General features: G+C 49.5%; 3 protein-coding genes across 5 annotated transcripts in view; 1 reads left to right on the plus strand and 2 right to left on the minus strand.

Annotated features, from left to right (window-relative positions):
• The window catches only part of lrrc1 (leucine rich repeat containing 1), a 30,686-nt gene extending 27,261 nt beyond the window's left edge, over nucleotides 1-3,425 (minus strand). For both annotated transcript variants that reach the window (XR_014631024.1, XM_084458656.1), the window contains exon 1: nucleotides 2,896-3,425. Coding sequence is in view for 1 of the 2 variants with exons in the window: in XM_084458656.1 (XP_084314782.1) it covers nucleotides 2,896-3,054 (159 nt within the window). In the remaining variant the exon portion in view is untranslated. The remainder of the gene's footprint in view (nucleotides 1-2,895) is intronic.
• An 8,068-nt stretch (nucleotides 3,426-11,493) lies between these two features.
• On the minus strand, nucleotides 11,494-23,312 carry ddx21 (DEAD (Asp-Glu-Ala-Asp) box helicase 21). 2 transcript variants are annotated; one of them, XM_084458509.1, is made up of 17 exons: nucleotides 23,174-23,312; nucleotides 21,829-22,080; nucleotides 20,980-21,183; nucleotides 19,858-20,019; nucleotides 19,349-19,421; nucleotides 18,973-19,151; nucleotides 18,733-18,850; nucleotides 17,308-17,493; nucleotides 16,740-16,885; nucleotides 14,894-15,037; nucleotides 14,346-14,507; nucleotides 14,103-14,222; nucleotides 13,554-13,627; nucleotides 13,286-13,445; nucleotides 12,531-12,665; nucleotides 12,361-12,405; nucleotides 11,494-11,941 (listed from the first exon to the last, which is right to left on the minus strand). In XM_084458509.1, the coding sequence occupies exons 1-17, from the start codon at nucleotides 23,255-23,257 to the stop codon at nucleotides 11,729-11,731; spliced, it is 2,457 nt and encodes an 818-aa protein (XP_084314635.1). In that variant the 5' UTR covers nucleotides 23,258-23,312; the 3' UTR covers nucleotides 11,494-11,728. The 2 variants fall into 2 exon arrangements, with proteins under 2 accessions (XP_084314635.1, XP_084314636.1); XM_084458510.1 differs by lacking the exon at nucleotides 20,980-21,183.
• Nucleotides 23,313-23,419: 107 nt separating this feature from the next.
• LOC311325766 (phosphatidylinositol 4-kinase type 2-alpha) overlaps nucleotides 23,420-24,382 on the plus strand; it is a gene marked incomplete at its 3' end in the record, with an annotated part of 5,756 nt that continues 4,793 nt past the window's right edge. The window contains exon 1 of the mRNA XM_084458527.1: nucleotides 23,420-23,883. Coding sequence (XP_084314653.1) covers nucleotides 23,557-23,883 — 327 coding nt within the window. The 5' untranslated portion in view covers nucleotides 23,420-23,556. The remainder of the gene's footprint in view (nucleotides 23,884-24,382) is intronic.

Here is a 24,382-nt window from a genome sequence, read left to right on the forward strand (position 1 = left end):
CTGGAAATGTTCTCCATCAATCAACAATGTTAAGTCGTAAATTAAGCTCTATGTAAATGCTAAAGCTCTAATGTAAAGCTCAATTTACCATAAGCTCCATGTCCAGAATTCTGAGCTACAGTTCCCTTTTAACATGTTCAGGGGAATTAGCCTAGAGACAGATTAGTCTCTAGCCATAGTGTAGATGTGCCCAGGCCTGATAGCCTACTACTGATAAAGCCAGGTCTGGGCCTTTCTAAACAAAGGAAATCAACATTGGAGTAGGCAGGGAGTAGTAGGCAGGGAGTAGTAGGCAGGGAGGAGTAGGCAGGGAGTAGTAGGCAGGGAGTGTAGGCAGGGAGTAGTAGGCAGGGAGTAGTGGGCAGGGAGTAGTAGGCAGGGAGTAGTAGGCAGGGAGTAGTAGGCAGGGAGTAGTAGGCAGGGAGTAGTAGGCAGGGAGTAGTGGGCAGGGAGTCGTAGGCAGGGAGTAGTAGGTAGGTAGGGAGTAGTAGTAGTACTGTAGGACTCCATCAGCTACGTGTTATCCATATCTTTATGAAGGAGGATACACCACAATGAGAGGGCCATACAGGAGGAGCATCAGTCTAAGCGTGGCCCACTCATTCCTGCTTCATGTTTCCACAAGTTTGTAATAAAATGCAGAGAATTACTGGCTCTTCTATGCTGTGAATGACTCGTCCTCATTAAGTTCAACAGAGTCTATTCCATACTATAACAGACATAGAACAGAACTAACCATACTTACTATAACAGACATAGCTTATTCCATACTTACTAAAACAGACCTAGCCTATTCTAACAGACCTAGCCTATGCATACTATAACAGACATAGTCTATTCCATACTATAACAGACATAGCTTATTCTAACAGAACTAACCATACTTACTATAACAGACAAAGCCTATTCCATACTTACTAACAGATTCAATGTGAGTCTATTCAATAAGACTGATGCCTGATTGGAGTCAAGCCATTTCTACATCAACCATAACAAATCCCATTTCACAATCACTCACTCAGCCCAAGTCTTTACTAGCTCATTAATTCTTAGGAATACAGTTCCACATCTCTTCAAAATAACTGCCGAGTAGCTGCCTCTAGGCCCCATCCCTCTATAAGCCTGAAGGTGTTGACCTATCAAGGGCCTCGTTGTTACATCACCTCAGAGATAAAGCCAACAGCAAGCATGGGCCGTCGGGCGTCGTAAGGACTGATTCTGTCACATGGATCCTGGGTTCACTCAGCTAGTCCCTTTAGTGGCATGGGGGAGTTCCAGAAACAAGGGTTGGTCCTGGCCTGCTTATGACATTATTATTAGAGGCTTTATTAAAGGCTTTCTCCTACTCCATCTCCTTTACCTGGAACACACTCCAGCAGGAGCTGAAGGCTTTCTCCTACTCCATCTCCTCTACCTGAACACACTCCAGCAGGAGCTGAAGATAGACACCCTGCCCTGATTCCCCGAGGAGAGTTCACGTCTCTTCTTAAAAATATGGACAAAATGTCAGTGGGGGCTTGTTCTTGTTTTTAAGTTGAGGACCATAACGGACTGTTCATCCCACTGCTTTCTGCCTCTGCACTTAAAGTCTGCCTGTTGTTTTATTTTTATCTGTATGTTTTGTTTTGTTCTTGTTTGTCCTGTTAAAGAGTGTTTTGTTTGTCAGTAACTTTTATCACATTGTTGTTGTTGTCCTGGCAGGTCTCTCTTGTAAATGAGATTTTGTATCTCAATGAGACTACCTGATTAAATAAAGGTCAAATATATATATAAATATATAGATATATATATATATATATCAGCACCATGCCAGCCAGGCCAGGGATGCCCACACCTCCCCTACCCTCACACACAAGGCCAGGAAGGAGGTGATGGGCTTAGAGAACTTGATTTCCTCAACACAGGAGGACTTGTCACCTAGACTGGGAAGAGGCCCCCGAGGGACGGGCCCACACAGTGACACATCCTCCACTCATCATGAACTCACACAATCACAGAAATAAAGAGTGATAACTAATAAGATCCATTAACAAAGACTGGCTGACCTGCAGGTTATGTGAAGATCAGGCTAGCCTACTTCATGGATTCATAGTTGAAATGTGGGACTAACTGCCCCCCCCCCTCCCAGTTAAGAGGGTAAACATCTAATATTCTTTCAGATTTCTTTTAGGGATATGATCATCTGGACTGAATAATGGACTGTATCTGACTGAATAATTAATAATGATGAGGACTGAATGTGTGACTAATAGATGGCATAGCTCTGATCGGTTTCTGTCATCTCTAACCCCCCAAGCAGTCATACAATGTGGAGATCGTGGTTTGGAGTGGGTCTCTATCGGGGCACCAGGGTAGTAGAGGGGTCAGGGGGCACCAGGCTCGTTCTGAGTAGAGGGGTCAGGGGTCAGGGATCAGCTGTCGGTCGGTCACCGGCGTGGGGCATCATCTAAACAAATGTCAGCAGTGACAATGATCGATAAACGTGTCAACACACTTTGCTTCTGCTATCTAATTAGATAACAAAGTAAAGACATTGGTCTAATGCGTTTTATTGGACTTCGAGACCCAACTGTTTTTCATTAAGATAAAAAAAACACTAATAAGTAAAGTCAAAACAGTCCAAACTAGGGATGGCCAAGCTATCCTGCGTGCTGGAGGCGTGGGGAGATCACCGTGTTACCGGGGATCACCGTGTTACCGGGGATCACCGTGTTACCGTTCTCACGAGGGGGAACACATCTTGAAGATACCGAAAATGATTTCGGGGCGCAACTTCTCCTGCAGGTCAGAGTCAGACAGCTGGAATGTGAAGTTAATCATTGAACTTCTCGGATCCTACAGGTTTCTCTTGGCTTCTCTAGGCTCCCAGCAGCTCACCGGACTGGACCAGCTTACCTTGGGCAGATCCCGGAGCTGGTTGGCATCCAGCAGAAGCTCCTCCAGACTCCGCCCGGAGCGGTAGATCTCGTCCGGGACGTACAGGAGTGAGCAGTGGCGCTTATCGATCATCTCTACATGACGGCTGCACCGCCACAGCGGGATACAGTGAAACATCACGGGCTGAGGCCAAATCCGCTTACTAATATATCACCAGACACGAATAAAACCAAAGAATTGGGGCAACAGATTAGACTACTTCATACGCTTGCAATTAAATAGATTTCCAAAGAAAGGCGTTCTTGTTGTTTTCCGAGTGAATTGCGAAAGTAAACATCGAAACCAGGCAAGCTGACCTGGGACCCTATAATAACCCGTCCTGACAGTCACACTTTGGTACTTTGTTCATATAAGACGCCTGATTTGTTGATTGTCTCTCTCATCAAGTCGCCCCTGGAATGTTTAGCAGTTCTCAAAATCCTCAGTCGAAAACGATCACATTTCTTTTTCGGTGTGTTTAGCCCAGTTCGTTTAGTGTTATCCCTGTTCCTCCTCGTCCAGTTTCTGACCCGGAACATTCACTCCCTCATTCCAGCCCGACGTCACGCTTCTGGCCGCTCCTCCCTTTCTTTCTTTCATTGTGGTTCAGAATCGCTCCCCCACTGTTCACACTAACTGTTGCATTCTGTTTTTTCCCCGTTTCCACTGTCCGTCATTTATATAGAACAAATGATCTTTTATAGAATTAATGAGTAGTTAATAATTTAAGTGTTTGTATGCTGTGGAGAATAATGTAGAATTAATTAGGCATAGGCTATTGTTTCACACCACTATGTCACTATCCACGCATGTTAAAGGGCTACCGTACACCAGAGTATAGTTATACACTAGAAATGCATGACACGTGTCAATTAGTTAACTCATTTATTCTTTACCCATCAGATCAATTCAAGTATCCTAGGCTACTACGGGAAGGATAGTATCCTCCTGGCAGAGGACAGCAGGTTGTTTGGGAAGTGGCCACGCTTTTCACAACAGTCCAACAGGGGGCGGTGGTGCACAAGTTATACTGTGGGTTCAAGAGTCCTGTAGTAGAAAGGGAAATCTCACAATTTTGACACTTTTGAGCAGAGTAGGAACAGCCTCGTAGATAGCATGTCGCTAGGGGTAAATATAGTGACGTTTTGTGTCACTGTCTGCTGAAAATGTAGGCTACACGCTGCTTTCATTGAGAATGTTGGTCAAATAGCGAGTCGGATGAGATGTGGGGCAGTTGACCATGATGAGATGTGGGGCAGTTGACCATGATGAGATGTGGGGCAGTTGACCATGATGAGATGTGGGGCAGTTGACCATGATGAGATGTGGGGCAGTTGACCATAGCAGCGCAGCAGAATGATGTGTTCCTGTCCAGACCTTATACCTCCATGGTCCAGACAGGGCAGCGGCCGTGCGGGCGGGCGGGCAGGAGGCGGGTGGGTTGAGTTTGGTCGCTTACTGGTGGAATTTGTCCTCTGCATTATCCCATCCAATATGTCCTCCAGGAGCAGCCAGGAGCAGTGGGCAGCCTCCTCAGTGGCCCCCAGGGACCAAGTCCAAGTGTCCAAGTCCTGGTCAGGGACAGGACTGAAGAGCATCTGTTCTTCTGCATGTTTTTCATATTCGTGTTGTTCAGTATGTGGGTGTGAACTCCTGTGTGCATGGGGAGAAAAAAACTCCACACAGAAAGGCCCGGGAGATAGCCCATGCAGGAATCGAACCCAGGACCTTCTTCCTGTGAGGTGACTGTCACCCATGAGTGGGGCTCAATGTTTTGTTCAAGGACACTTCGGCACGCTGCCAATAGCTGGGATTGAACCGGGAACCTTCTGATCTCTTGCCAGCTGCTCTACTTCCCGAGCTGAAGAAGAAGTGGGTACGCTGTGTGTCTGGGGATAAAGAAGTGGGTATTCTCCGTATACCTCTCTAGACCTAGACCCAAGAGTACACTGAGCCTAGTGCTCTTCACAAAATAAGAGAGCATGTGATTTCTGCATCAGCAAGTTATCAAAAGTTATAATTAGACATAATAGAAAATGGAGATCTGGAATATTTAATGAATCAAACCTGCTTCCTGTACCCTTCAGTTGAGCTAACTCATCACACATGTGTCCGTACCTCTGTTAACCATCATCTGCCTCGCTGGACTGTGGTCTGGAGGACGGACTGACAGTTGAACCCTCCCTCATCTGGATATTGACACTCCATCTATCTAATCCATCCCAGACTCCCTGTGTAACGTGCACCCCCTCCCCCTCTCCCCCTCTCCCCACCTCCCCTCCTAGAAAAGCAGAACATATTTTGTGGGAGGGCCAGATGGGACCAGTGAATATCGTAGGGGTGGCACACTAAAAAGCTTAGAAAAGATTAGAATGACTGGGGCTTGTCGGTTAGGAGGGCCAGTGGTGTGGCCAGTCATTTTAACATGGAGGCCACGCCCCCACTTCCCCCCAGCCACCCCTTGGGGGCGCCCTTGACAACAGGTCGTCAGGAAGGGGTTGAGTTGAGGGAGGCAGGACAGAGCTGGTCCAGGTTCCATGGAAACTCCCTCTGACTTCTGCGAGGAAGTGGCTACAACCTGTCAGAGAGGGGAGGAGCCACGCGTCGGCTTATCTGTTTAAGAGGGCGGATGCATCTCTTACCCCACTCTTTGAGTGCTCACAGACCGGGGCAGATCATCGGAGGACACAGGAGGGCTTCTCCAGACGAGTGTCGCCGGTCCTGGATTGTTCGTTGCTCAAAGAGCGAGAGGGTGGTGGAGAGGAGAGGTCGGACGGTCAGCGCGAGGCTTGGACAGCCGGTCGGAGGAGAGACGCGAGGGTCCGACAGGTGAGAGGTTGGAGCGGTGAAAAGGGCTGCACGGGTGTGAGGTTCAGACGGGCGAGGAACTGCAGAGGGGTTTGGAGGAGAGGATGGGTCCCCCGGTGCCGGGGCCGGCTGCAGGCAGACTGAGGCTGAGGCCGTGGCTGGAGCAGCAGATCCACTCGGGCGTTTACCCAGGGGTCTCCTGGCTGGACCAGGTAAGGAGGCTCCAGCTTGGTTTTTATCATGAATCCTTCATTTATAGACGGGAAGGCTTTTGAGACCTAGGCCTCTTAAAGCACGTTGTGAATACATACCGAGCGACTTAAGCCTCATTAATGGCTATGATAATAATTACTAATGATAACGGCTCGGTAGGTAGGGTGGCTGGGGATCGCAAGGTCCTCGGTTCAACTCCAGCTGCCGGCAGTGTGCCGAAGTGTCCTTGAGCAAGGCACTGAACCCTGAAATCGCTCACGTGCTGCACAGTGGCATAGTACCTACTGTCGACTCAGTGGAGTGTGTGTGTTCCACCCGTGTTTGCAAGGGTTTCCTCCCAAAATAACCCCCCCCCCCCCCCCCCCCCCGGGTCCTGTAATTGAATGTCAGCGCTGGCACCTCAGTAACTTTTCAATATGAGATATGATAGATTTTATGATTCATGATATGGTTATGTGAGAATCACACGTTAAACCACAAGTGAAATGCTTCCTCATTCACTGGAGGCCTGTGCCAATAAAGAGATGAATGTCCTTTTAATTTCTGAATTGTGTTTCCTCCTCCCGTGCGCCGTGGTCTGATCAGTCCGGGGGAGTGTTTCAGATTCCTTGGAAGCACGCAGCTCGTCATGGCTGGAGTATCGACCGGGATGCCTCGCTCTTTAGGAGCTGGGCTATGTACACAGGTAGCAGACACACACACACACACACACACACACACACACACACACACACACACACACACACACACACACACACACACACACAAACCTTCTCTTTCCCTGCTTTCCTATATCCTTGCACGATCCCTTACCTAATCCCCCCCCTCTCTTTCTCTCTCTCTTTCTCCCTCTCTTTCTCTCAGTCTCCTTCTCTCTATCTCTCTCTCCCTCTCTCTCTCCCAGTCTCTCTTGCTCACTCTCCCTCTCAAGGACTTGGCATGGGAAACACCGTATATGTTCACATGGGAAACACAGTATATGTTGATATTGCCAAAGCAAGTAAAAAATTATAGAAAACAAAACAAAATAAAGGAAACAAGTGTAAACATACTGTAATCATTTAAAGAAATCTCTCTCTCAATCTTTGTCTCTCACTTTCTGTCTAACCACCCCCCCGCCTGCCCCCTCTCTCTCTCTCTCTCTCTCTCTCTCTCTCTCTCTCTCTCTCTCTGTCTCTCTCTCTCTCTCTCTCTGCCTCCTCCCGTTCTCAGTCAGGGTCTGAAGGTGAAGATGATCTGTAGAGTGTCATATAGTCCGTTGCTCCTCCAGTCCATCCATCACCTGCCTGATGCTTGTTGCCGTAGCAGTGTGTGGATCAGTTCCCTATGAGCACAGCTCCTGGCACATGATAGCGTTACCAAAGCCATACTGAAGGTCCAAGTCAACAACTTATACCCCAAAGGTCACACTGTAGACTAACACACTGTGGGTACTCCATATTAACTTACAGAACAGGATTCTATTTGGTACCAGTCAAGCTGTGAAAGTGTTTGTTTAAAACACTGTGATTGACTACTGGTTATCCTGTGATGGTTGTTATTGGCTGCTAGCTATCATAGTGTGGTTGTGATTGGCTACTAGTTATCATGGTGTGATTGTGATCAGCTACTAGTTAGACTGTGATGGTTGTGATTTGCTACTAGTTGATTGGCTACTAGTTATTATCTGTAGTTGTGATTGGCTACTAGTTGTCCTATGTGGCTGTGATTGGCTACTAGTTAGTGAGCTTGGTGCGGTTGTGACCTCTAGGCTACTATCCCCAGGGGTACCATGGGAGCTTTGATAATGATCACTGAGGAATCTCTAACAGATGTCTTCAACCCGCTGTGTTCTGAGGACATATTGTGCAGCGCTCACACCTGAAAACAATGGTCTGGTTTCATCAGAATACCATGCTAGTGCTGGAGAGTGGTTAAGATCAACATGAATGTGTGTGTTGGCATGCAGGCAGGAAGGCAGGTTTGTTGGGGTTGATGAGTCGTGTGTGTGTGTGTGGGTGTGTGTGTGTGTTGTCAGACAGGTGTGTTGGGCCTGATGAGCCTGGTATGTGTGTGTGTATATGTGTGTGTTGGCAGGCAGGTTTGTTGGGATGGATGAGTCTGTGGGTGTGTGTGTTGGCAGGCAAATGTGTTGGGCTTGATGAGTCTGGTATCTGAGTGCGTGTGCGCGCACACACACACACGTGAGTGTGTGTGTTGTCAGCACCTTGATATCTGGTATGTGTGTGTCTCAGGCAGGTTCCTCCCGGGCAGAGACAAGCCTGATCCGAAGACCTGGAAGGCGAACTTCCGCTGTGCGCTGAACTCCCTGCCAGATGTGAAGGAACTGAGAGAACAGAGCATGAAGAGGGGAAGCCTGGCCTCCAGGGTCTACCGGCTGCTCCCCCCCAGGGCCCCCGGCCGGCGCAGGAGAGGTCAGGGGTCGCCGCCAACCAGCTGCAAACAGATATACATGTAGTATTATATATATACTTTAAAAAAACTCAATTCATATAGGGGAAGGCTTTTGAGACCAGTGTCTCTTTTCAAAAAACGTCATGTGAATACATGTTCACACATGCAACACGCAGACCAGAATGAAACGGCCGTATGAAACAGAAACACAAAGATACACAAGGATGAAAAGAATTGACCGTAGCAAGTCTCCTACACACGACATGACAGTGGGTAGTGAGCTGGTCTCTCTGCTGGTCTCTCCTCAGGCCAGCAGGGGTGCGAGGCGGCAGCAGTGAGACACATCCCAGAATCCCCTGTTCCCCTGGACAGGTTCTCAGGTCAGTGGCATAGCCCTTTCTGCTGTCGCACGACTGTCTTTTCAGTCCTATAACAAGATATTAACTGTGTAGCGTCACTCCAGACATCTCATTATTTGTTTTACATTCACATTTTCACGCCAAAAAACATTGTATGTGTCCTTAACACAGGAGAACACTTTGCGAAGGAATTATGAGGTAGGAAATGCATTCAACATGTTTATTAGACCACGAGGAAACATACAGTGTTTTGGCGGGAGAAAATCTGTAAACAAAAACCGAGTTGCTTACAACGACGTTACATTGAGCCCCTTGAAAGACGATTCTCTCTTCATCTCTTCCTCCTCTTCTCTCTCCAGAGGCGTTCTGCAGGGCCAGGGGCTTCCCGGGGAGGCTGTGCGAGGAGGGGGTGTGCTACGGACTCTTCCAGAGCAGGGACAGGGAGAGTCTTCCTCCCTACGGCAGAGTGAAGCAGGAGGAAGGAGCCACGGCGGAGCAGCACTCGTATTCCTCCTCCTTCCTCCAGCTCCTCCCCCAGACCTCCTCCTGCACCCCCCACACGCAGGGTAGGAACAGCCCCGCCATGACTATACAGTAGCTCTCGATTCACACACACACACACACGCACGCACGGTCACTGACCTCTACTGATTGGTAATGGTGTTGTCTGATTTGTGCAGATATGTGGGACAGCTCCACGGATGAGCAGGAGCAGGCAGAGGCCGTGTATAAGGTATGACTTAGTACTAATGACTTAATACTACAAACAGCTGCTCCTCACTCTGGCGTCTTCTCTAGACATAGAACGCTACTAAATGCCCGTCTCTCCCTGTCTGTGTTTGTGTGACCTGTAGATTGTTGACCACCTGAGCACCACAGACCTTTGGGGCCAGTCAGGAGACCATCCTGGTTGGAGACCAGCCTCCTCCTCCCTCTGGGAAGACTGCTACTGTAAGGGTGTGTGTAGCCCAGTTGAAGTGGTTTTAAACTCACTCCTCAATACTGTCCACCCGCACTTTCAAATGGCTAACTTTTCGGTGACATAGCTGGCTAGTCATAGCCTGACACTCACTCACTTCACTATTCAGTCTGAACAAGCTCCCATTGCAGCCGTTTTCCGAGATGGGCGTTTCCGAAGAGGGAGTCCTCAGTGATAAGTTCACCCCCTAACCAAACCAAACACTGCACGCAGAAACCAAAAAACAAACACAGGACGCTGATTGGCCTGGTTGTAATTCCAACCGAGAAATCATTCTGAGTGAGAGCTTTCCCAGTCCCAGAATCACCTTTCGAAAATTCTGATTCAGGGGCTGGAGCCAGGCTAGGCTAATCATGAGAACCCGAGATTAGACCCAGAAAGGAAAAGTGAGGGCAGAAGCAATACTAATGGTGACACTAGTGACACCTGTGAGTGACATAAGCGCTGCCGATGTAATTTGTTTTGTCTGTCCTGTCGTAATCTCCATTCTGGGACGTTAGCTATTAACGCTGCCATATGTACAATTGCTGTAACATTTTAAACATTTAAATATTGCTATTATAAATCGAGAGGGATAAGTGGTTTAAGCTCCTCTGTGAAAACCCCATCTTGCTATTCTCATTTGGTGTCGGGTCACACCAGAGCATGGGGGGGGGAGGGAAGCTTAGAGCCGAGGGCGCCTCTCTTAAAGGCGTGGCCAGGCCTGGTTCACAGCGTGTAAGCTAGGAGTGCAGGCGTACCCAAACCCTCAAACCGTGACTGTGAAGCGGACGGATTTACCGTGAGGCTGAATCTCTACTAGCCCGTAGCAGGGTCGGAGCCCAAGTTACATACTGGAGCTTTAAATGTCACTTGACTCTTTTATGTAAAAGTCATAAACTACCTGAGAAATAAACGGATTCTGACGTGTACCAGACCAGGGGCCTCATTTATCAGTGCATATATACACAATATTTCCCATCGAGTTTTGTCATGATACATCACATTATTTGCGGAGAAAAGCAAGTACAAAAATCGTGTGTAAATGAAATAGGGTGTATCCACAATGATAAATGAGGCCCCAGAGCTGGTTGCGACAGTCTTCTCTGCTGTTTGACGTCTCTCTCTCTCTCTCTCTCCAGGCGGTGACGTGGACGCCCTGGCCTGCCCCATGCAGACGGAGAGATATGGACCCACTGGGACTCTCAGGTCATCACTTGAGGACTACACAATGGGCTTGTCTCAATAGGCTACGGTGGCCTCCTCCTCTCCCTTGTTCTCTATCCCCTCCATCTGCAGACTCTGTTGAAAGTGGACAGGTGGAATCTGACGTCTGGTGGACAACACTCCTCACACTTAAGCCTATCACGTGTTTTCAGATCAGTCTAGGAGCCGAAGACAGGAAGCCAGTTGACAGTATTGAGATGCAGACAGCTGGGCTCCATACTGACAGCATTGCCAGGCCAGAGGGAGGAGATAGTGAACGTGTTCTGGGTCTAGAACACACAGTCCAGCCAGGGGTGTCCTGTTCCAAGCCAAGCTTTTGGGCAATACCTCTGTTCAGAGGTGAACCTGACAATCAGCACACAAACTCCACCAGAGAGGCTTGGTAAATGGAGCATTGTGTTACGCCATCTGGCTTGTCACGCTTGTTATTACTTGGATTACTCCTCTTAGCATGAGCTTTTTCATGAATTAATGTATGTATGGACTTTGTATTGGATTAAAACGTTTGTTCGTTAAGAGTTATACTGTATTTTGTTAACATCTTAGAGGAATTTGACCTCAGGAAACACATAAGATAACGTTACAATACCAGGTGAGAGAAACGCAAGCCAGTTTCACATCCGACCATCTTTATGACAAATTTATCTCATTCAAAAGAATGGGTGTATACAGACTTTGATCATATATAATAAATATGCAATTGCAAGGCAATCAGCTGTGTTGACATTCTGGGAGGGTCGTCCCAGAGGAGGTTGACGGGCAGTTGGTTCCTCAAACGGTAACAAAGCGCCCCCGGTGTTGCCATGGCGACACAAGGGGGCCAATTAGATGAGTTAATAGAGGCGGGCGTAGTTTAGCGGTCGAAGGCACTGCTAAAGCTGCGCTTCTGCCCGCCTCGCCAGTTACCGCCGCCTCCGCTTCTGAAGCCGTTTCCACGGTTACCGCCCCATCCTCCGCCGCCCCTAGACCCTCCGAAGCGGTCGCCGCCCGTCCACTGCCTCTCCTCCAGCTCGGGCAGCTCCATGGCGATGGCGAGTTGCCAACGGCGACCGTCCTGCCACGCGTCCTGCAGGGAGACAATACGGGTCTGGTAACCATGGCGCCATACCATAATACAGCGCATAAGCGGCGCCCTTCAGCTATCGGCTGATCGTCGGCTATCGTCATCGGGTGGCGTCGTGTCATCCGAGCCTGCGGCATCACTCTGCTCCAATCACGCGCGACGGCACAGCGAGTTCCAGCTGGCCGCCAACTAAGGCCTGGAGAAGAGCAGAGTGGGCAGAATGCTCTGGAGAGAGCGGCGCTTGTCTCTCTCCAACTTTCTCTCTCTCCGTCTCCAGCCATTGTCTCTCTCTGTCTCCAGCCAGCCACACAGACCAATCAGAAGGGCTCACAAGCTATGGCTAACCAATCACAACAGATTTGACCAATCCCTGGCTACTTTGACCAATCCCTGGCAACCGGAACAGAAAGGGACGTACTGACCTGGTACTCCTTGACTTTGCCTGCTGGGACATCGAAACACACCCCCTACAGGACAGATGCAAACAATCAGTTAGATCACAGCAAGCTGTGTGTGTGTGTGTGTGTGTGTGTGTGTGCGCATATGAAGCCATGCATGCGTGTGTGTGTGTGGAAGGCGTGTGTTCTGGTACCATTTTGCCCTTAAGGAAGGTCATCCTCTGGGCCTGGCCGTCCACCTCCTCGCCCAGCTGCTCCTTCAGGGTCCTCCAGGCCAGGCTGATGCTGTGCATCTCCTGGGAGCAGGTGAGCGTCATGGTGGTGTAGCCCTGGGGGGGGAGGGAGGGGAGAGAGAGAGAGAGAGGAGGACCTGGATGATAAAACTCCCAACGCATGCACACTGGAGACATGAGGGGGAATGGAGCACGGTGGCTCTCAAAGTGCAGGGGTGAGGGGGGGTAGAGAGGGGTGAGGGGGGGTAGAGAGGGGTGAGGGGGGTAGAGAGGGGTGAGGGGGGGTAGAGAGGGGTGAGGGGGGTAGAGAGGGGTGAGTAGAGAGCTCATGTGAGGTAAAGGGAAGAGGCTTCAGCACCAGGGTTCAGGGGGTGAGGTAAAGGGAAGAGGCTCCAGCACCAGGGTTCAGGGGGTGAGGTAAAGGGAAGGGGGGTGAGGTAAAGGGAAGGGGGGGTGAGGTAAAGGGAAGGGGGGGGTGAGGTAAAGGGAAGGGGGGTGAGGTAAAGGGAAGGGGGGTGAGGTAAAGGGAAGGGGGGGTGAGGTAAAGGGAAGGGGGGTGAGGTAAAGGGAAGGGGGGTGAGGTAAAGGGAAGGGGGGTGAGGTAAAGGGAAGGGGGGTGAGGTAAAGGGAAGGGGGGTGAGGTAAAGGGAAGGGGGGTGAGGTGAAGGGAAGGGGGGTGAGGTGAAGGGAAGGGGGGTGAGGCAGGTTGGACTCACAGCGTCAGAGTTGAGCAGGGACCTCTGCTCCAGGTTGGTGGCCCCGGAGATGTGTGCCAGCGCCGCCGCCAGGGCCGTCACCGCTCCCCGCTCCTCGATCAGCTGCTCGGCCGAGGCTCGGAAATACTCGATAGCCGTGGTGGGAACGGTGTCTAGAAACCTGCACACACACACACACACACACAACCATCAGACAAACGCTCGGGACAGTGACCAGTCTATGCATTAAATAAGCAGTCTTCTGTGTCACACGCAGTAGTTTACACACCTGACAGCGTCTTTACTAGACGACTTGATGATGTCATTGGCCGTGGGAACTCCGATGCGTTTAAACGTGATGCCCTGTGAACAACAGGAAATGTTATTGTGGTGCAGGTAAACAAAACGCCTGACTTAGGCATGTTTTAGATGTAGTCTTATGCTGTGTTCACATCGGGCGCTAATCTTTCCTGCGGCGGCGAGTTTACATAGAAAGTCAATACAATCTGTGTGAACTGGGTGGTGGGCGGGACTTGAGGCACGAATCTCCGAACCCGGCGGCCAGGATTTCGCCACGCGGCGACATTCGCAAAAGTCTTTTTTTTTTTTTACTTTCTGTAAAATTTAGCCACAGTTTGTATTTTCAAAGATGTGTTTTGGTAACCTCAACGGGACGTCTTAGTCACGGGGAAATTAACGCACATCTTTCATCAACATTTCCGTTAATGAAATTAACACTGAACAGAAACAACAATAACAAGAACAATGTGACAGAGGAGGGGGCAGGATGTCCCGAGGCTGCAGGTCACCACGGGGTGAAAGGTTAAAGGTGACTCACAGCCTTCCTCTCTACATTGCGTAGCTGGTCCTCCTCCTTGCGCTGGTAGAAGCAGATGCAGACCCCGGTGCGGCCGGCTCTGCCCGTACGACCCGACCTGTGGATGTACGACTCCACATCCTGGAAACACGCACACAGACAGACGCCAACATCAGGAGATCAGAACACACAGCGCAGGCCTCCTCTCTCTCTCTCTCTCTCTCTCTCTCTACCTCCATCCCTCCCTCCATCCCTCCCCCTCACCTTGGGAGGGGAACACTGCACCACCAGGTCCACCTCTGGGATGTCCAGGCCGCGTGCCGCTACGTTGGTGGCGACCAGCACCTCGAAGTCGCCGTTCCTGAAGCCCTTCAGGGTGATCTCTCTCTGCTTCTGGGGGATGTCTCCGTGGAGACACTGGGCACTCTGATAGGACACACAATAGGTTAGTGAGGTGCGTGTGAGGCATCTGTTTGATTGTGTGTTGATGTGTTTTGGACAGGTGTGTATTGATCGGATTGTGCGAGTTGGGTGTGCGTGTTTTTGTGTTACCCGTTTGATGGAGGCGTTCATGGTCAGCTGGGTGTGTGTGTGTTGTGTGTGTATTGAGTGTGTTACCTGTGTGAAGGCAGCTGGGTGTGTGTATTGAGTGTGTTACCTGTGTGAAGGCAGCTGGGTGTGTGTGTGTTGTGTGTGTGTGTGTTACCTGTGTGAAGGCAGCTGTGTGTGTGTGTGTGTTACCTGTGTGAAGGCAGCTGTGTGTGTGTGTGTTACCTGTGTGAAGGCAGCTGGGTGTGTGTATTGTGTGTTACCTGTGTGAAGGTAGCGGTGTGCTCGTCAACGTCCCTCTTGGTCTCACAGAACACAATGGTTCGTCCATGACTCCCAGAATACACCTTCAAAACGTCACCTATCACCGATGCTCGCTGGGACCAGTGACATGCGATCGCCAGGTGCTGCACACACACACACGCACACGCACACGCACACGCACACGCACACACACACACAGATAAGGGTTAACCACAGGGTAAGCAGGCCTGGTTGGATCATGCCAGGTGTGTGAATAGTTTGTCTCCCTGCGTCTCTGTGGAGTCAGAACAGGTTGGGCAGGTTTAGTGAACATGCAGCCGCTCTGCCGCTCACAGACTCACTTCCCTGACGCTCTGCCGCTCACAGACTCACTTCCCTGCCGCTCTGCCGCTCACAGACTCACTTCCCTGGCGCTCTGCCGCTCAGACTCACTTCCCTGGCGCTCTGCCGCTCACAGACTCACTTCCCTGGCGCTCTGCCGCTCACAGACTCACTTCCCTGACGCTCTGCTGCTCTAGACTCACTTCCCTGCCGCTCTGCCGCTCACAGACTCACTTCCCTGGCGCTCTGCCGCTCACAGACTCACTTCCCTGCCGCTCTGCCGCTCACAGACTCACTTCCCTGACGCTCTGCCGCTCACAGACTCACTTCCCTGGCGCTCTGCCGCTCACAGACTCACTTCCCTGCCGCTCTGCCGCTCACAGACTCACTTCCCTGACGCTCTGCCGCTCACAGACTCACTTCCCTGACGCTCTGCTGCTCTAGACTCACTTCCCTGGCGCTCTGCCGCTCACAGACTCACTTCCCTGACGCTCTGCCGCTCAGACTCACTTCCCTGCCGCTCTGCCGCTCACAGACTCACTTCCCTGACGCTCTGCCGCTCACAGACTCACTTCCCTGACGCTCTGCCGCTCTAGACTCACTTCCCTGACGCTCTGCCGCTCAGACTCACTTCCCTGGCGCTCTGCCGCTCTAGACTCACTTCCCTGGCGCTCTGCCGCTCACAGACTCACTTCCCTGCCGCTCTGCCGCTCACAGACTCACTTCCCTGGCGCTCTGCCGCTCAGACTCACTTCCCCGGCGAGTTCTGGGAACATTTCTCAACACGACTCTTTTGATCGGTCTGCTGAGCAGCAGGATCGGGGGATCTGCAGGTTTTAGCAAGTTAAATTTAAAGCTCTTAAAGACCTTTTTAATGCTACTTGGTCATTAGGACTCAATGACGATATTTTTTTTGTGCAAATTTGGTCTTAAATTGCATACCAGGAGATGCTGATGTATTTCTAAGAGTGAAAAGGGCAGATTGCGACACTTTAAATATGAATCATTATATTTTGGTGATCAAATGATTCCATTAGTTCAAAAACTGCGTATTGACCGACTGAAAGGGGATCAGTGCTCAGATTTCCTTTTGCGATCCATCTAATTACTTATTTTTATGCATTTTAATAAGATTTATGCCACGTCTAGCAGGTCATATAAGAGGACAAAAAAAATAATTTATTCCAAATATCAAAAGGTAATAGTAAATATTAAAATAAGATTAATAAAAGATAGCACTAGAGCAGATGCATACCCTGATATTGATATATTATCCGAGCGATCGTACCCAGAGACTTTGGAGGTCTCTGCTGGAAGCCATGTAAGATCATGATCATCATCCCTGTCCTCATCCTTGCTGTCGTCCCTGTGCCTGTGTTATATTATGCCTGTTATTGCATTGTTCACCTACAGCATGCAGCCATTACAGCCACCAGCCTCACAGTGCTGTAGCCATAGCGACTCTCCTCCTAAGGGCTGTAGCCATAGCGACTCTCCTTCATTCCTCCGAGCCTCAGAACCCACCTCCACTGTGGTGGCCGTCTTCTGGGTCTTCTTGCCGATCAGGTCGACGTGCTCATACTGAGGCCTCATGTACTTCTTAGCCACCTCGTACACCCAGGGGGGGCAGGTGGCAGAGAACAGCAGAGTCTGGGGGTTCTCACTGCCGTCTGGACACACACACACAGACACAAACACACAGGATAGCAGTTAGAAACACACAGGTGTCAGAGGAGCACAGGTGTCAGCACTTAGCAGCAGGGAACACACACCTAGCTACCATCAGACAGGAAATGGCAACACACACACACACACACACACACACACACACACACACACACACACACACACGTTAGATCTTCATCCTTCTTTTAGGATGCAGCAAAGATCATAGTCTCTTTCAAACATACAAACACACGCGCACACACCTTTCTTGTAGGAGGCACACACACGTGCACGCGCACACACACCTTTCTTGTAGGAGGCACACACACGTGCACACACACCTTTCTTGTAGGAGGCACACACACGCGCACACACACACACACACCTTTCTTGTAGGAGGCACACACACTCGTACACGCTCACACACCTTTCTTGTAGGAGGCACACAGGATCTCCTCCACCTGCTCAGCGAAGCCCATGTCCAGCATCTGGTCCACCTCGTCCAGAACCACGTGTTTGAGCAGGGACAGGTCCAGCTTGTTGTTCTGGAGGTGGTCCTTGATACGACCCGGGGTCCCCACCAAGATGTCAATACCTTTGCGGATCGCGTCGACTGGCGCACGCACGCACACACACACACACACAAAGAGTAAGCAACAATCCACTAATAGCAACAACATACCGTATATGCCTGTGGGACTATATTACTTAGACTGTCACAATGAAAAGTGCTTTATAAATAAAATGAATTATGAAGATGATGATTATTATTGTGATTATTATGATCACTACTTTGGGCCAGGAGTGTAGCCCCCTGCGGGTTGAAGGAGCTGCCTAGATGAGACAACCACAGAGGGTTCTGGGATATGGTTATTGGTTGAGGGTTAGTAGCAGGTTATTGGTTGAGGGTTAGTAGCAGGATATGGTTATTGTTGAGGGTTAGTAGCAGGATATGGTTATTGTTGAGGGTTAGTAGCAGGATATGGTTATTGTTGAGGGTTAGTAGCAGGATATGGTTATTGGTTGAGGGTTAGTAGCAGGATATGGTTGTTGGTTGAGGGTTAGTAGCAGGATATGGTTGTTGGTTGAGGGTTAGTAGCAGGATATGGTTGTTGGTTGAGGGTTAGTAGCAGGATATGGTTGTTGGTTGAGGGTTAGTAGCAGGATATGGTTATTGGTTGAGCGTTAGTAGCAGGATATGGTTGTTGGTTGAGGGTTAGTAGCAGGATATGGTTATTGGTTGAGGGTTAGTAGCAGGATATGGTTATTGGTTGAGGGCTAGTAGCAGGATATGGTTATTGGTTGAGGGGTAGTAGCAGGATATGGTTATTGGTTGAGGGTTAGTAGCAGGATATGGTTATTGTTGAGGGTTAGTAGCAGGATATGGTTATTGGTTGAGGGTTAGTAGCAGGATATGGTTATTGGTTGAGGGTTAGTAGCAGGATATGGTTATTGTTGAGGGTTGGTAGCAGGATATGGTTGTTGTTGAGGGTTGGTAGCAGGATATGGTTGTTGTTGAGGGTTAGTAGCAGGATATTGGTTGAGGGTTAGTAGCAGGATATGGTTGTTGTTGAGGGTTAGTAGCAGGATATGGTTATTGGTTGAGGGGTAGTAGCAGGATATGGTTGTTGGTTGAGGGTTAGTAGCAGGATATTGGTTGAGGGTTAGTAGCAGGATATGGTTGTTGTTGAGGGTTAGAAGCAGGATATGGTTATTGGTTGAGGGTTAGTAGCAGGATATGGTTGTTGGTTGAGGGTTAGTAGCAGGATATGGTTGTTGGTTGAGGGTTAGTAGCAGGATATTGGTTGAGGGTTAGTAGCAGGATATGGTTATTGGTAGGGGTGTAGCTCACGCTGAGGGTGGTAGGAGCTGCCTCCATAGAAGCAGGTGAGTGACAGCTTCCTGGTGACGTCCTTGAAGTCCTTGGCCACCTGGATGGCCAGCTCTCTGGTGGGGGTCAGAACCAGGACCTGGGGGGGAGGGGGGAGATGGACGGAGAGATGAACACCTGGTCTCCCGTCCCTAGTGGGCGATGCCTTGCCTCTCTACAGACCACACAGTGTGAACGGTTGCAGGCAGCGTGCACGCCTACCTTGGGGGCCCGGCCTCTTCTCTGGTCGTCGGGGTCGGCCTGCAGTTTCTCCACCAGGGGGACGGCGAAGGAGAAGGTCTTCCCCGTTCCTGTCCGGGCCTGACCAATCACATCCTTCCCATCATACACCGAGTTGAAGGTCTTCACCTGGATGTCAAACAGGTAGCTGACGCCACGTGCTACATAGAGAGATTGAAAGAGAGAGAGAGAGAGAGAGAAAGAGAGAAGGGGTAGGGACAGGTTGGAGGTCACAGCACAAGGTTTCAAGGTCTCTTTCCAAGGGTGAGAGTAAAGGCTACATAGGATGTTTTACAAGTTCTATCTAATCAATACAACACCCAAAATACTCCGGCTTAAGAAAGATGGTTGTAGTTACCTTGCAGCAGTTTGATGGTCTGAGGAGAGATTCTGAAATTGGAGAAGGCACCTTCCTTCTGCTCAGGAGTCTCCTAGAGGGGAGGAGAGAGAACATAATCTGTCACACATTTCCAGAACAGCAGAAAATAAACCACCACAGTGCTTCATCTAGAAGGTTCCACAGCTCGACAGAGGCTGATCCCAAATGGTCATATATCAGAGCTTAAATAGAGTAGGGATGGGTCGCACACTCTGATACTGTAGAAAATAGAAAATGTAATTAAGCCAACATTTTGGACAAACATTCTTCAGGGTTTGAGTATCAGAGTGTGAGACCCATCCCTACTTTTTAAGCCCTCTCTCCCGGGTCAGCGCCTCACCAAACAGGTGTGCGTTATCCTTTTGATTTTTGGACCATATATCAGACCGGCCTGACAGGGAAGATGTCCATAGTGAAAGCATCCATTTTGGTTATTGAATGGACCAGCGACGTTAACGGCGTGTGTTTTATTGGTGGCCATCTCTCACCGTGTCTTTCTCACTGTCTGAGTCCTCGCTGGATTGGGCGGGGGTCGGGTCTGGGGTCGTGGCAGGGGTCACTACTGTGGAATGTCCGTTAGTTTTGGGGGTCGTGAGTGATGTTCCGTTCACCTCCTTTTTAATCTCTTCCTTTTTCTTCTTCTTCTTTTTCTAAAGTAATGAGAGGAAGACATGGTGAGGAGACATATACAGTTACGACAACTTGCATCTCCACCATCTCAATTTACCCAATTCCATTTACCAAACTCAAATGAGTGAAATACCACGTTTACTACAGGCTGTGTGAAATATGACCAGATAAGCGTCCCCAGGTTCCTGCTATAGTGGAGTCACCCAGTGGAGAGGAGAGGTAAGTACATATTTTGGAACCTCGATAGTTTTCTCTATGTCTGCTTCGTTGTTCTCCTCAGTGGAATGAGATGAGATTTTCTTCAGAGGTGATTGGACGCCGGTGTTGCCGTTCATGTCGATTGATCCGTCCGTGTGCCCGTTAGCTTGGTCTGCCTTGTCTTTCTTCTTCTTCTTCTTCTTGGGAGCTGGAGATTCACACTCTTCCACCAGCACTGTTGCCTCCTCCACCTTTGGATGTATTAAACTTAAAATGGCGGCTCATTCATTCCAATGAAAGTTGCTCCCCCAGGTTCACAGCACAGGCCCCCTCTCCCCTTTTCCCATAGACACACTGGGAAAGAATCAGCTTTCAAACTGCAGCTCTTGGTGGTTTCAAAAGAAAAGTGGACCCGATGATTTAGTCGTTGTTGACCAAGTGACACACAGAAAATGTTTCGTTTCTTCCCCATGTCCCATGTATGTCTATGGGAACGTGTTTTTAGCACCCATGGTGTCAGGTGATTTGTAGCAGAGCTTGGCCACTACCTCAAACCCCCCCCCCTCCCAGAGCTGTTCCTGGGGGCTCACCTCCACCTGAGACAGTTCTCCTTATATATAGTTATGACAACTCCTATCTCCCTTTACTTATTCCAAGAAACAAATAAGTGAAATAAAATGTTTACTACAGACTGTGTGAAATATGACCAGATAAGCGTCCCTAAGTTCCTGCTATAGTGGAGTCACCCAGTGGAGAGGAGTGGTAAGTACATATTTTGGTACCTCTGTAGTTTTCTCTGTGTCTGCTTCGTTGTTTTCCTCAGTGGAATGAGATGAGATTTTCTTCAGAGGTGATTCGACGCTGGTGTTGCCGTTCATGTCGATTGATCCGTCCGCGTGCCCGTTAGCTTGGTCTGCCTTGTCTTTCTTCTTCTTCTTCTTCTTGGGAGCTGGAGATTCACAATCTTCCACCAGCACTGTTGCCTCCTACAACCGTGGATGTATTAAACTTTGGGTGAGGCGTTCAAAGATGGCGGCTCATTCATTCCAATGAAAGTTGCTCACCCAGTGCGTACACCGAAAATGTTTCTACAAATCCTACTTGGGAGGTTCACAGCACAGGCGCAGCTGTGTTTTCCTGGGCCCCCTCTCCCCTTTTCCCATAGACACACTGGGAAAGAATCAGCTTTCAAACTGCAGCTCTTGGTGGTTTCAAAAAGAAAAATGGACCCGGTTATTTAAACTTGATAATTAAAAGAGTCGTTGTTGACCAAGTGACACACAGAAAATGTTTAGTTTCTTTCCCCATGTCCCATGTATGTCTATGGGAACGTGTTTTTAGCAGCCATGGTGTCAGGTGATTTGTAGCAGAGCTTGGCCACTACAACAAACCCCCCCCCCCCCCCCCCTCCCCTCCCAGAGCTGTTCCTGGGGGCTCACCTCCACCTGAGACAGTTCTCCTTATATATAGTTACGACAACTCCTATCTCCCTTTACTTATTCCAAGAAACAAATAAGTGAAATAAAATGTTTACTACAGACTGTGTGAAATATGACCAGATAAGCGTCCCTCGGTTCCTGCTATAGTGGAGTCACCCAGTGGAGAGGAGTGGTAAGTACATATTTTGGTACCTCTGTAGTTTTCTCTGTGTCTGCTTCGTTGTTCTCCTCGGTGGAATGAGATGAGATTTTCTTCAGAGGTGATTCGACGCCGGTGTTGCCGTTCATGTCGATTGATCCGTCCGCGTGCCCGTTAGCTTGGTCTGCCTTGTCTTTCTTCTTCTTCTTCTTCTTCTTGGGAGATGGAGGTTCACACTCTTCCACCAGCTCCTCCACTGGTGCCTCCTCCACCTTCATCTTCTTCAGTTTCTTCTCCTTGATTTTCTGCAATCATGAAATTAACATGTTAGCTAACTGGATGGGTGATCTTTGGATGGCTGACAAATTAATGTAAAAATCTAAATTGCATTACTATGAACTGATTTTAAGTACATGTACCAATGTACCACTGGCTGTACTGTACACAGATAGGCTCAATGGCACACACACTGTATATAAAAACATTGCACACTCTGTATAGATACTATGTTCATTGCACACCATTTAAGAAATAGTTTTTATATTTTGCACTGCTCATTTGCACTGTCGCGACAGCTGTGGACGAATGTCTCTTTATGGACTGCGACGAATGTGGGAAAATGTCCAAGCGCAATGTTATGACACAGTAGTATGTCCCTATTGTATGCATACTGCGTGTAAAGCACGTACTTCCTAAGGGCAGCTGTAGTACGTACTGGTAGGAACAAGTAGAAGTATGCGATTCTGAACGCAGCCCGTAAATCTCCCTCCTAGTCAAGGCAAGTTTATTTATATAGCACATTTCAGCCACAGGGCAATTCAAGGTGCTTTACATGAGACATTAAAAGCATTAAAACAAAAAGCAAGACATTATAGACATTTAAAACAAAAGGCAGGACAAATTAAAAGCATTAAAACAAAAAGCAAGTCATCACAACCCTGCTAGACCAGCTGAGCCTCCTGAAGAACCGCCCCCATCACTGATCTCATGTGCTGTGCTCACACGTGTCTCCACGACCCAGACGGTCCAGATGATCTACAGATCGGCTGAATAACACGTGGGATAGAAGCCACTGCGCATGTGCGCTGTGTAAAGGGCGTGCTTGCTAACAAGCCAGTAAAACATTATGTTCTTATGCAGCTATAGTGAATAATTACGCTATCTCAGCCATTATAAACTAGCCATTATAATCACTAGCCAGCAACTGTACGTCTCACTAGGTTTTGATAAGATATTGCCTGCTAGGAAGCTGTATTGTGCTACTATTGTATTACTAGCTGGTTAGCTAAACAGGGCCACGCGTGTTGGCGGAGGCACATGGAGATGCGTCATGTTCCCAGGATGTTCCCAGGACATGTCCATGGTTTACGCATCATTCATCAACACATTTTCACTCACTTTTGGTGCCTTGCTCCCCGCGCTAGTGTCCAAAACATCCTCCATCGCGATGTCCTCGGTGTCAGTCCTGATTTTAGACGGCATGTTCTCTAGTTGGTTCCCTTCTCACGGACACACGCGTTCTCCACGGGCACGGGAACGGAAAGGACCCCTCTGCGCCAGGGGGCGGGACTTCCAGGACGCACGGCAGAAACGCACCAATAGCGCGTCTGTATGGTGAGTGGGCGGGGCTGCGGAAGATGACGGTCCTGTTTGTTTGAAAGCTTGGAAAAAGAACTGAAATCAACATTGAATCAGCAGGGAAGCAACACCACGATTGGCCGCTGCAGACTGGCCAGTCTGTCCCTCCACCGACCAAGCTTCGGTTCCCATCCCGGGTCGGAATGGACGAGACCAGCCCGCTAGTGTCCCCTCTCCAGGACGCAGGAGATTACAACTACTGCCAGAGCGAAGGGACCAGTCCCCGTGGTTATGGAGGTCACGCCGCTACCCCGGGGTCAGGGGTGAGAGTGTCCGCTGGGGAGAGACAGCCTCTCCTGGACCGGGACAGAGGCCAGCCTCCCCGGGACCCGCACAGGAACGAGTTCCCGGATGACCCGGAGTTCAGGGAGGTGGTGCAGAGGGCAGAGCAAGCCATCGAGGAGGAGATCTTCCCCGAGAGGATCTATCAGGGGTCCAGCGGCAGCTACTTCGTCAAAGACTCTCAAGGGGTGAGGAAGCCTACTTATTGGGGCGTATGTTTAATATATTCTTTAACAAGAGCGTACGGACTGTTTCTTTATGCCAATGCCACGTTAACTACCTTTTAATCTTATGCAGATTCTCACCTGTCATATCCCTTCCTCCCCTCTCTGATGGCAGTGTGCGGTGATGATGTCAGAGCTCTCATCAAGCCTGGTGATGTCATGACGAAGCTAGTATCTCTTTCTCTGAGTCTCTGGGGCGTTCTGGGTTGGTCAGAGTAACAGCTGTCCAACTTGCATCTGTGTGTCTGGTCAGGGACTGGATGGTGGAGGGGGGGGACAGTCCAGTGAGTGTGACTGTAAGACAGGCAATACAGCAGGTGTCTTTAGTCTTGAGACTAGTCCTTCCGCCCCAGGTCCTGTATAAGGAATAGCCACGGCGGTCCATAGCAGGACTGCGTCTTCTCTTGTGTGAAGGGACATCTCTGTTTTGTGTGCATTCAGGATCTTCAGTGCAACAATGAGA

This window comes from Borostomias antarcticus (assembly GCF_949987555.1).
Source record: "Borostomias antarcticus genome assembly, chromosome: 25".
In the NCBI taxonomy this organism is placed as follows: Eukaryota; Metazoa; Chordata; class Actinopteri; order Stomiiformes; family Stomiidae; genus Borostomias; species Borostomias antarcticus.